Below are 13,510 nucleotides of genomic sequence, written 5' to 3' on the forward strand. Positions count from 1 at the left end.
TTGGTAAACTTAAAAAAATAGCTACAATACTGCTAAGATTTCATTTTTTCCACTACTTTTCTCAGTTAATTAACTTAGGCTCCTACTCTACAAACACTTACACATGTTCTTAACTTTACTAGATGAGTAGTCCCCACAGGGCCTTAAAGAGTACCCTTGTTACAGTCAGATCTTAAATGCTACCTTATTCCAACAAGTCAATATTTACCGCTGGTAAACAAAATTACGTTTTTAGTTTATTTTAGAATTTTAAAGAATAATTTTTTTGAAAGCAGTACTAGTATTTTACAAATATTGACAAAGCTGTACTTAATTGTACAGATGATGACACTGAGTTTATTTGTGTTCCGTATAAACAAAACTGGTATGGTGTGCCACATTTATGAAATGCAAAACCCTGCATTACAAACATGGTGTAATTATTTGTTTCTCTGAGATAATTAGTAGGCTTTTAAAACATTACTGATAATGTAAATTAATTCAGGCTTCTTGTGCATGTCCAGGTACTAGTGCAGTCCATCTGTGCGTACAGTAAATAGTATGTAGGATTATTCTCAAGACTACGCAGAGCACAGACTCATTTTCTGTTGAGGACTGTAAGGTTGACCAGTTCCCCAGGCCACACATAACTAAACATGACGGTTACAAATTACTTGTGAAATTTGAGAGCTGAACTTAAATACACATTCCTCCTTCACTATAGGAAATCATTTCCCCTTTACCAATCAGTAAGTTTTTGAAGGATGAGGAAGATTTTTCTTCTCCATCCATCCACCAGCTGAGATCTGACATGGAGGAGGTTCTTGTGACAAAAGAACCGCTGTCCTGAAACGAAGGAACTGCTCCTGAGGACAAGGAGGAATCACAAAGTTACAGTTTCGCTGCTACTCATAAAAAAGCCCAAGGAACTGGACTCGCGGTTAAACAAACACTCCCCAGCCAAGTTGGATGTTTACAGCCGCTTGAGCAGCGGCTCTGTGCTTTGTGTGGCCCGGACCGGGCTTCACACTTGGCCCAAGCAGGGGGCTGTGGTGATCTTCGCCCTGGACACGCCACAGTAACCTCCCTCCCCCCAACTCACCCAGCCCGCTGCCGACCGCCGCTGGACTCCGCGGCCAGCCCACCCCACGAGCCAGGGGGCAGCGCGGAGCCAGGAGGCAAGACGCAGCCCGGGCTGCTGGGGCTTTGAGCGGCACGTTCCTGCCCGAGCCTCTGGGCAGCAGACTCCTGCCCCTGGGCCGCGAGGGAAGTTTTCCAAGCACTGGGCGAAGGGGCGGGGGGTGGAGGGGGGGGGGGAGAGAGCTCTGGGCTGGGGAAGCCTCTTCCCTCCTCCCCTCGCCGGGAAGAACAACCGGGATATTCACGCGGAGCGGCGCGATGCCAGGGAAACTCCTCCAGGGGGACCGCGCGGAGAGGCTGCCGCCGAGCCTGCAACCTGCCTTTAAAAGCCCCCCGCCCAGGAGCCGCCGCTCCGCACAGGCGAGCCGGGGCGCCCGCGATGAGGCCCGCCGCGTGCTCCTGGGGCCTGGGGCTCCTGCTGGCCGCCGCTCAGCTCTCCCGCCAGCAGCCGCCGCAACTGAGGTAACGGCTCGTCGGGTCGGCAGCGCCGCCGGGCTCGTGGGGGCGCCCCCGTCCAGCCGCTGCTTTGCCACTTGGGCCAGGCGGAGCTCTGCCCCCTGCCGCTGCCTCCCGACCCCTGCCTGCCCTACAACCGCCTCGCCCTGACGCCGGCAGTTACCCCCCGCCCGCGCCGCGGCTCCCGCTCTCGCGCCTCCGGGGCCGAGCCCGGCGGGCGCTAGAGGCACCTCGGCAGGAGCACGAGGGGGCGCTGAGGCACCGCCTCGCGCTTTTGCCCCTGCTGGCGCCTCCCCGGCCAGCCTCTGGGCTGCTCCCCGCACCCCCCCCCCCCCCGTCCGGCTGCGGCGGCCGCGCCTCGCCTGGTGCCGCGGGCGGGGTGGGTGAGCTGCAGCCCCTTCTTTGCCATGCAGAAGAAGGGAACATCTTGTTCGCCGCAGAGCGGCGCCAAGGTGGGGGCGGCTGGGCTCGCTGGCTCTGGCCAGGGCGACTCTGTTTCTCCGTCTCCTGTGGGACTAGGCGGGAGGAGAGAGGTGTCAGTCGGAGAAGGAAAGACCCGAAGCCCCCGTCCCCCACTCCTGGCTGGGTGGGAGCCGAGGGTGTTACAGCGGGAGGGGATGAGCCTGTGCCCGAGGGAAGATTCAGAAGGGCAAGAATCCAGGGCACTAATCTTAAAAGATTCCCCTCTAAATCAACCCATCCTGCTATTAACAAGCGAGAGTGAAACGTCCGGAATTCACACGAATGGCTGCAGGGCCCATTGCACTAACTGAACCTTGCAAATTAAGTGACTGGATAAGAACACGAAAAAGCAGGGATACTGCATCACAGTCTGTTGTGTTCATTTATGCCCCCTCCTGCCACGGCACCCAGGATCTGTGCAGGCAGTTCTGACTGCAGGATCAAAGCCTTAAGTAGGATCTAATTACAGTGGTCAGGTTATCTAACACTTGACCTATACCAGTAAATATTGTGCAGTATATATATAACAAAATCTTGATGAGACATCACCCCAGCAAAATGCTTGCTGAGGAGTGGGGCATTAAGATCAGCATTATTTGTGCAAATTACGAAGTGTGAAGAAAAGGAGGATTTGTGGCACCTTAGAGACTAACAAATTTATTTGAGCATAAGCTTGCCTGAGCTACGTCTCACTTAATCAGGGTCTCCTCTGTTCTACTTTCCTCTAATGAAAGAAACGAGCACAGAAACTCTACCCTTTTCTAATAACACATACTAGCATTTGTTGGCATTGTACAAAAAAAGCCCAGGCATCTGTTTCTTGTATTTAATTTGAAAAAAAGATTCTGTGTATACCTTCAAAGGGATTTTTTTTTTAAATTTTGGGGAATATTGGAATTAAAAACAAACACCCTGTTATATAATTTCTTGGATGAATAAACTTGCCAGCCCTGGATTCCTGGGAAGAAAAACAACGCTCACCACCTTGGCTGTTTGCCACATTCTTGTCTTTTAATACTGATTTTGCATTTCTACATATCAGCTTTTCAGTGATCTCAGAGAGTTTTACAGCCATGGCAAAGTACTTGAGCATGAAGGATGTGCTTACATTAAGCATGCTTCACTGAGCCAGGGCCTAATTACCCATCAGCGCCATTAGACGAAATTAGGATCTATAATCCATCAGTGCAGCTCCAAATGGATGCTGTGATGCAAACAGAAGTTGCATTGATGGTGAATTATGGGTCCTGGTATTCCCAGTTAAAAAAAAAAAAGAACAACAACCCCACATCTATGAGATGGTTTGCTTTAGAATTCTGCGATAAATTATCATTTTAATAGAATGAGGATAATGGGGTGTGGAGGGGGACACACGTAACTTTACATTTTCTAATGACTGCTGGAAAAGTGTGCTTTTTATAGAAATATAAATTATTTTCCCCTCTTATTTTGTTTACTATGAACAGGGCAAAGCTTGTACTTTAACAAACTATGTAAGTATAACAGCATGCAGCACTATATCTAAAATTTTTAAGGGCTGAGCTGTCAATTCTAGCCACACCTCAGTTTGTGCATTAAAAATTGTACTATACTACAATTTAAATATCTGATAATGTTATTCAATCATTTATTTAAAGTTGCTGTACATTTTTGTATCAACATTTTAGCTGACAATACCCACCCCACACAGGTTAATAGTTTTCCATCTTCAGCATTATAGAAAGTGTTGATGGAATATATATTTCTAAACTAAGCAGTATTTTTTTATTCCCAGGCCTGCTTTTACATGTGGAGGAATTCTGTCTGGAGAGTCAGGGTTTATTGGGAGTGAAGGATTCCCTGGAGTTTACCCTCCAAACAGCAAATGTACTTGGAAAATCACAGTAAGACTTTCTAATATCACAAAAACAATTCTGAAAAGAATGAAGAGCTACCTGTTTTATAATGCCAACATTTTATATTGGGTGACAGATGCCTCTGATAATGAGTTGTTGGGCTTACATATTTCAGCTGTCTGTAACATTTTTTAAGGTTACATTAGGTACAGTGCCAAAAGTGAAATCCCTGCAAGCTGCATGGAAACTTTTTAAAGACACCGTAATAGAGGCTCAACTTAAATGTATACCCCAAATTAAAAAGGATGGTAAGAGAGATGTGTGTTATAGGATACTTGACACTGAAATGAGTTTGCAGAGCAGCCACATGATATCCATCAATGTTGCCAATAAGTGAGCAAACACTATAAAACTGAATGGCCAGAACTGAATATCCCTTCAGCACTGAACATGTTATAAACCAGAGACTTCATAAAGAGGCTTTAACTAAGCTCCTTTTACTTTTCCACAGGTATGATGATGACAAATTATGCTACCAAAGAGATACTTAAAGCCACACACTGCCTTATGGCTACATGTACAACTCCCATGAACAATCAGTGGAGAGTTTCTCTGGGGGTCAGTACTAGTATATGGGCTCTGGTCAAGGAGGGAAATGAGTGCTCTGAAAATTCAATTTTGAAGTTGCCACTAAAGAATATATAAAAAAAAATGGATAGTGGTAGTGAAATAGTACATGACAAGATAATACAGCCTTGCTGCTATAGAGACACTGATGCAAGTAAGAGACAATGACCTTGTGACAGTTGTTTTTAAATTACTGTCAGAGCAAACAAATGATGTGGATTTAATCTTTTTATTATGCTGCATTTGGGTGGAGAACAGCTTTTTGTGCTGACTTTAATCAGTGCCCAACTTCTTCTAGAAAAGAACAATCTGAAGTATGCTCCATTTTTATTTAGAAACTTGTTTCTCGCTCTCTGGAGAGACTCAATTGCTTTTTTAATGTTTACTAATGATTACTGGTTAGCTATCCTAAAATCTGATTGGCTGGCAAAGATTCCATTTGACATAATATAAGACTGTGAGACAAGAGTAGCAACAACAAAGCTGATTTTCAATAGCAGTTGGTACCATGAAATAATTTTGAAATCAGTTCTTCGTAAGTTTGAAAAACATCATCTTGATATTATTGAAAAATTACAAAAGTAAAGTCCTTATAAATGACTTAGATTACAAATGATTGCTAGGAAGTACACAATGAAGAGTCCTGTTGGCAGTTCTATTCCTTCTAACTAAGTCAGAAAAAACCCCCACAATTGATTTTATTTAAGGAGTGTCCCTATGGTATGTTTTCATTGCAGAATTAACTTGAGTGATCAGTGACTGCTTCTGAGCATCCGTATTAGCTTAGCCTGGATGTGAGCAACCACATTGAAGTTAGTGGGTCCTCACTGGTGCTTCACTCCCCCACATGTGCATTGCTAGAACTTCTGGGCACACATCCAATGGTTCTTTGTGCTGCAGTAAGCTGAGACACTGATTCTTTCACAGTGAATTGCAGGGGGGAATTGTAGGAAGGCATTGGAGGACTATCCACACTCCAATGATTTAGTCTGCATCCTCACTGAAAAGTGGGCTGGTTACCAGCCCAAGTGAAAGTGGCACTCAAATCCAGTCAGGCAGCTAGCCCAGGTTTAAATATCACCAAACTCTGGTAAGAGAGTTGTATGTGTGGCTGGGAGGGAGGGCAAAGACATTTACTTAGTTACCATGTAAAGGCTTCCTCAATTAGTATCTGATACTAGAGCACCTTTTGCCAGTCCATGGTAGCAATGTGAACCTTGCAGGAGATATTCAGCACAGTGCAGAATCTGGCTCAAGTCTGCAAAACTGGAACAGCTATTGTTTTGTTTTCCATGTGGGTTATCAGAGGCATGGAAGTATTGTTTTCTCAACCAGAGAATGCCATCTTCTTTAGGAGAAATCCAAAGTTAATTGAGGTAGGGCAAGCAATTTGGAAGTAAAATTCCTTTATAAAACTCTAAATAGGTAATATAATATAAAGTGAGACAATGTGAGCTAGCAGACAGAGCACTGGATTGTAACTCAGGAGACCTGAGTTTTATTCCTGGCTGTGGCACTGGTATGCTAGGTGACCTTGGGCAAGTTACTTCACCTCTGTGCCTCAGTTTTCACACCTGTAAATTAGAGATAATGATACCTTCTTTTGTAAAGCTCTTTAAGAGTTACTGATGAAAAGTGCTACATAAGAGAGATAGGTATTTTATTATTATGGTATCTGATGAAGTCTTCCACAGTTATTTTGCTAAAGCTAGAAGAGACACAAGCCCAATTAATGACAGGTTTCAGAGTAGCAGCCGTGTTAGTCTGTATTCGCAAAAAGAAAAGGAGTACTTGTGGCACCTTAGAGACTAACAAATGTATTTGAGCATAAGCTTTCGTGAGCTACAGCTCACTTCATCGGATGCATTTGGAGGAAAATACAGTGGGGAGATTTATGGGGAGACACAGAGAACATTTCTGTTATTTAAAGATGCTGGTTAACAAACACAGCTGCTCTATTCTGAGAGCCGTAAGAAGTGCATAGCACGTGCTAGCGCTTGTTTGCGGCTTTGGCAGACTACTTAGAAGCCTTTGGTTGGTACTGCTGCTGCTAAGAAATCATCTTTACTCTTGTTTCCTCTCCTGTAGTAACTTGCATGGTGTCACTCATGTGTATCACATACATATGCTTTTAATATTGTATAATCCTTTCTTGGCCATCACCTACATAGTTATGTGTTTTAGTCTTAGAAGTTGTACTGTTGTCCTGTGTCTTTTTGGCAAACCATGTAGTTCTTATAAAATCCAGCATGCTCAATGTGTAAAAATAATACTTAAGACTGTCAGTCATACAAGGTGATGTTTTTATAGGTTCAGTAGCTGGTTTGCAGAACAGGTTTGCTGAAATAAGCAGGGTGTGAAAAATCCTCTGATCAGTGGAATTGGAAACTTGCCCTCATAAGCAGAGACACTTAAATCAGTTTCTTTAGACTTTAGCTCTCGAAAGCAGCTTGTTTATATGGTTGTGAAATTATCCTTCCAAATATGCACTGCTGCTTTGCTTCAGATGCGGGGGGAAAAATCAGCAACTGGAAAGGAGGGGACGGGAAGAAAGTGGGCACAGAAATTGGGCTTTCTTTCATTGCATTACACCCCCATTCCAATATATCTTTCATATTAATTCTAATATATTTAATCTCCTGGCTAGCAGACATCTGACAAATTTTTCAAGTCTTGACAATAAGGATAGTGGGAAGGGTATTCTAGTGATCCATAGCACCACTATGGCTAACCACTCAGCATTTTTATTATTAAACCCTGTTTTGGAAAGGTTTATTATTCAGCCAAAATCATTTAAGTCAAGTTTAAAACTTGGCATTTAAGGCTCTGGTCCACAAACAACTCCCTTTCTCCCTGCCCCCAACACTGTAGTAAATAATATGGAAGACCAAGCCATACCAAGAACTTTCCCCAAAAGCAGGAAGAGGTACACTTTGTGAATAGGCTCTGTTTTAAGTTAAAGCAAATTATGCTTGAATTAGGAAGATAATAGTTGCTCTTGGTGGTAAAAAAACATCCAGGGACCTAACTGTGCTAGGTGCTGTATATATAAAATAAGAAAGTCCCTTCATCAAAGTGCTTACAGTCTAAATACTGATGTTTTTAGAACAGTGCACACCATAAACAACTTTCCCTAAAATGTTTAGGGATATATTCTCCTTTCTCTGCTAGAGAGACATGTATGTTCGGAGTATATAGCCTCTCTGTGTATTTAGTGTAATAAATCATGACTACATTAATAAACATTAACTTGGTTAAGAACATTCACAACATGGTAGGGTCTGCTGTGCTATGTTAGTGTATACATATTGAGAACTAAAAGGTAAATTAACCATTAGGTTTGGTTCAAAGTAGCTCTGGATCCAAAACGCCTCACTAGATCTTCAAAACAGGCTTTAAGTCTGGTAAGGTCCTGAGCAGTATGACTACAGAGTGGCACTTGGTAGGAAACCTGCTCTTATTAGGACCTTGATGCTGGTAGGAGGTAGCTGTCAATAGAACAAAAATGACCCTCTAAGTCTGAACACACTGCTTCAGACTGCCATCCAGTGTATTGGTGTGCACGCCCTTACTCTCCCTCATCGACACTCCTGACCTCTCATCCTACCAAGGCCCAAATGTGGGATGCCAAGTGAATGACAAAATCCTCATGCAGGAAATATAAAATGGTGTGGAGTTTATTCCTGTAAACATTGCATTTTATGTATGTAATTTACAACAATAAAAGTGAGGGGACACCAAAGCGCTGTGGGACATAGGTACTTGGTCTAAAATTAGTTATGTCCCCTGAAATGAGGGATATGTGAGAGATGCTCCTGCCCTATGTATCAGGTGGTAGGAATATTACCCTCAGCCTCCTGTACACTACACCACACTTTGAACAGATTCTAGCTGGAGGCGGGGGATGTGCTGCCTCGGACCTGCTCACTCACTTTCCTCCAGTCTTACAGAATCCCCTCTATCAGTGAGGCGGGACATGAGGGGAGGACTGGCCACTCTTCACTGGGTTTTCCTTCCACCTGTACCCACACTCCATTGGGCAAGTTTACATTGCTTCCCCATTTGCTGTGGAAACCCTCCTTGAGGGACATTCCAGAGGCAGCAGCTTTTGAGGAGCAACTGGCAGCACAGTTCACAGCATGGGTCCTGTAGGAGGAGTATCAGGGATGAGTGTTGGTGGAGGGGAGAGGAGGTGGCAGCAGGAGGCTATATGGGTGTCCTTTTGTCTTTGGCAATCTTTCGTTTTGGAGTCAGAAACACTCTCACTCCCCTCATTAGGATTAGGACATTCCACAACTGTAAACTTGCCCCAGTGTCACTTAGGGTCAGGTCAAGAATGGCAACAAGTCTAATTAGCAGAAAAATTCTGGATCTATTAGCTAGGCAACTATAGTTATGTTTAGGATGGGAAGAAGAATGGAACAGTTTTTAAAGAGACAGTCATTGAGTTGGTTGCTACACCAGCCAAAAAGTGCCTAATGAAATTGCAAGCTTATTAATATCTACTATCCATACACCAGACCCCCAGTATGTGATCAAAAGGATTTTGGTAGTTACTGTCAGAGATACAGAAGCATAGTGGACTCTCACATCTCGAGCTTCTCTCACCAACCAGTTGATTTAAATGAGAGTTGGATCAGGCACCCAATTCAAGTACTAACCCTACCCTCCATTTTCTCTCTTTCCCTTCCTCTCTGGCCCCTTCCCTGTGCTGGAACAATTAGAAACAGAGGAGTGGAAGTTGGACTGCTGGTGCTTGTGTGGTAATTTCTGGTGTACAAAGAGGACAGGGTGAGATTGCTTGGCCCTGCAGGGGACTAAACTGCCTGGATTTCAGTTCGAGGTGCTTGGGAGTGAAAAGCAACAATTGCACACCCAGTGCTTCTCTCCGAGAGCAAGAAGATGGGGAGTGGGCAGAGCCATGGCTGTGTGTCCTGTCCCACCAAATACACCAGCTAGCAGAGTTTGCCAGGAGCAATAGGCATGAGCTGCCCCATGAATGAGGTAGACATGACATAGTAAGAGAGAAGCAGGGGAGAAATAGTGATTGAGCTACAAGCCCTGCCCAGAGCTTGTTCTGAGGCATTGCAGTTTTTTTGCTGCCCCAGACTTAGGACCAGCGACCAAGCCCAAAAGCTCAATCTAGTCCAAAGTAAACAAAACTGAGTCCTGCTGGGTTTTGCTCCATTAGAAAGACAGGGAAGAAAGTGATGTTTGGAAAATGGTGGGAGAAACATTGGCAGGTTTGAATAATGTTAATTTTCAAGCTTTTAAGATGGGGTTATTATAGTGGAGAACAAAGAACAAGATACTGTTTTCAAAAGAGTCAGATGCTGTGAGTTCTGCTGCTGGACCAGTTGTAGAACTGAGCTGCTAGGTATTCTTAAAATGAATCTGCTGCTCCACAGTTTGTATTTCAGTTAGGCACCATGCTGTAGATTTGTTTTCCAAATGGCTTAACAGCTGGTTTAACCAGGTAAAGTTATTTTATTTTTATTTATTTATTAAAATAATAAAATATTGACATTCCTTAAGATGATGGAGGGTCAAGTCCCTCAGCGTTTATTCATTATTTATCCCCATGGCTTGATTGCAACTACACACATGTGAGTAAGGATTACTCCTGTAACTATGGGTTGGATCAGGCTCTGAGCTTGAAAATCAAGACTGCTTATGCTCATTGAAGTATCATAACTTAAAAACAAAACAAAAAAAAACCCATAAATTCCTGCTAAAACAGATAGTGTGGAATCACTTTTCAGATCAGTAGGGGAGGGGTCAAAAAAGCTTTCCTAAAACATAATTCCATCTTTGAAACTAAAATAAGAAAGGCAGAATTGTCACAAGCCTTTCAGTCTAAGACCCCAATCCAGCCTGCTGTTCTGTACAGAGTCCCACTGACTACATTGAAGCTCTCTGTGGGACCATAGGCATGCCCTCATGGGATCAGAGCCTCATGGGCATACCTACACCTTTTGACAACAATAGGAATTTTGCTTGCAGAGATCAGAGAGGCTAATGGGGCCTGATCCTGACAGTACAATTTATTGATGCATAACATCAGTGGTATTATTCAGTTAAGTGAAGTTATACATGTGCTTTAATATTTTCAGGATCGGGACCCAAGATTTCTCATAAGAAATGCCTGGTTTTTACTAGTTTCCCAAACTCTTTTAAAATTATATATATAATTTTACATACAAAAAAAAACAAGTTAAAAGAAAGCTAAGGTTAAAAAGTTAAGAGAAAATGCCAGTATTAACATTGTCTGTGCAACTTTTTTCCTGCTCCTTTGCATATATGTATAACAAGAGTCTCTCTCATATTGTTTAGACGGTGACAGAGTCAGGAACAGAATCCAGCTCTCCTGATCCTGGTCCAGTGCCTTACAGATCATTCTCTTCTTTTGGATCCTTCTGCCTTATTTATTGTCCATCTGTGCACTGAATGAGGCAGGGAAATCAATCAATAATTAAAGACTATCATAATGCATATAGCCCAGAAGGCCAGCATTTCCTAACATTTGCGAGCTTCACTTTGCAAACTTTTATAAATAAAAGAAAGAAAGATTTAGTCATGTGCAAGCATCTTAACCCATTCATGGGTCATTAACAGCTCATGACTAGGGTTGCCAACTTTCTAATTGCACAAAACCAAACACTCCTGCCCCGCCTCTTTCCTGAGGTCCTGCCCCCGCTCGCTCCCTCTGTCACTCACTCTCCCCCACTCACTTTCACTGGGCTGGGGCAGGGGGTTTGGGTGATGTGGGGGAGGGAGGGCTCTGGCTGGTTTATAATTTAGCCAAATCCGAGTGGATTTTCACAGAGATGCAAAAGGCACCTCTCTGGCTCCAGAGCCTTCCACCTGCCAAATTTGACGTTGCTAGTCTAAACCCTGGGAAGAGCAAGATCACCTCAAAGAAATGATTGGTGGGAAAACCCACAAACATTGACTAAATTTCCTTAAACCCATTCTCTGAAACAACTGTTTTTGCTGTCAAGTATCAGAGGGGTAGCCATGTTAATCTGGATCTGTAAAAGCAGCAAAGAGTGCTGTGCCACCTTATAGACGAACAGACATATTGGAGCATAAGCTTTCGTGGGTGAATACCCACTTCGTCGGGCCACTACATGCATCCGATGAAGTGGGTATTCACCCATGAAAGCTTATGCTCCAATAAGTCTGTTCGTCTATAAGGTGCCACAGGACTCTTTGCTGTTTTTGCTGAAATTTTCAAAAATAAATCCGAAAAGAGATCAAGGAAAACTTTGGTCCATATGGTTAAACTTTGGCAGAGTTGTAAGTGACTGAAAACTTCAGCTTATATTGGAAAGTGTAGGTAAACTTATCTATGGGCACGCTACCATGCTGCCACTACTAAAATGATTAAGACATGTTATTGCCTCTAAAGGCCAACCGAGTTGGGACCCTTTTGTTCCAGGCACAATACAAACACACAGATATTGACAGTTCCTATCCCAAAGAGCTTACATTATTTTACTTACTAATGCTTTGCCTCTCTGATAATCAGGACGGTTCTATTTATCTGCTTAATTTTAAGGCCAAATGTTTCAAATTTGGATATTAATTGACTTGTCCAAGGTCACAGAGTTTGTACAGTCATAAAATAATACCTGTTTCTCCTGATTCCCAGGCCTGTGCCTTAGTCCTTTCTTCATAAAAATAACCTTATTTTACTGTGTGTCAGACAGGCAAAAAGAAGGAAATTCTAAGTGAATTAATTGCTGTTAGAAAACAAAATGTCAAATGTACCATGCATCCTCTTCCCCTTCAACCCCCACTTTTAATGCCTCTGAGTTATTCAGACCAGTCAAGGAGTTAATATCAGCTGGAGAGATGCATATGCTGGGAACTTCATACTTTCTGGGCTTCTGTAGGTGTGGATAACTACATATATATGTTTAGAATCAAAAACACTCTGTAGTCCCTCTAGACTACATTTCCATCTGCTGGAAAAAGTCAGCTACATTTCTGTTTTCCCATAGTGGTTATCCATTCAAGATAAAAATAAATGGGCAGATTTTTTAAAAGACACTTAGCAATTAGGTACCTGTCATTTATGCTTTTGAAAATCTCCCCCAAAGTCACTAAAATTAAAATGATAGAAATTCAGCTTATTTAGGAGACTGATTTAAAACAAAAGGAACTTTGGTCTTTCTCTTTTAAAACTTCCACTTGTTGCTAATTACTTTGTTACAGGTTCTAATCTCTGATGCATCACAAGCACAGGTCATTTGTTTAAGCCAGACCGGACTCGTGTGTCACCCCCTTCCCTGTGGGAGTGCCAAGAGGTTACCAAGAGTTCTAGAGCTGTAGGAATTTAGATTTCCCAGCCTAAGATTTGTGGATAGGGCAGCCCTTGGGGCCGATCCTCAGATGGTGTAAATTGTCATCATTCCATTAACTTCAATGGAGCTATGACAATCGATACCTTCTGAGGTTCTGCCCTAAGCAGTTCTTGCTGCAGAGAATTTATCTGCATGAGCACTAACCCACCCAGGCAACGCCACAACTTGGTACTACAGAGTTTTGTTAGATATTGTTTTGGGGCTTCTGCAGGAGGCAAACTCTCTCCTGGTTATCTTGGCTTGCTGTGGGCTAGGGAATTGCCAGCTACACAGGGCTTGCTCAGGACAGAAGTCTATTATATAGTATTAGGTCTTTGTAGGAAGCTTGTATTATAGGTTCTTTCGTTCTTTAAATATATGTATACAAAGAAAAGTCATGAGTTACTCAACCACAGATAAAAGCCAAGGCTGAACTTCCAGTCTTAAATATTCACAACTTATTTTTCTATAGCTCTTACAAAGCCCAAAGACTCGACAGATATGTACATGCTTAACCTTCATAACTATGTAACAGTATTGCGCATCCAATTCCTACCGTTCATCACCACCACTCATGTCATGTTTCAAATTTAGATGGTAAACTCTTTGGAGCAGGAACTGTCTCCTTGCCTTGTGTAGTGCCCAGCACATTTTTGGGTTCCA

The 13,510-nt window shown here is 43.0% G+C and overlaps 1 protein-coding gene across 1 annotated transcript in view; it reads left to right on the forward strand.

The window, feature by feature from the left end:
• Positions 1 to 1,377: 1,377 nt before the first annotated feature.
• Positions 1,378 to 13,510, forward strand: part of PCOLCE2 (procollagen C-endopeptidase enhancer 2) — a 38,735-nt gene continuing 26,602 nt past the window's right edge. Inside the window, 3 exon segments of the mRNA XM_038417591.2 lie at positions 1,378 to 1,461; positions 1,463 to 1,581; positions 3,812 to 3,920. Coding sequence (XP_038273519.1) covers positions 1,378 to 1,461; positions 1,463 to 1,581; positions 3,812 to 3,920 — 312 coding nt within the window.

Source organism: Dermochelys coriacea, chromosome 9 (genome assembly GCF_009764565.3).
Source record: "Dermochelys coriacea isolate rDerCor1 chromosome 9, rDerCor1.pri.v4, whole genome shotgun sequence".
Classification (NCBI taxonomy): domain Eukaryota; kingdom Metazoa; phylum Chordata; order Testudines; family Dermochelyidae; genus Dermochelys; species Dermochelys coriacea.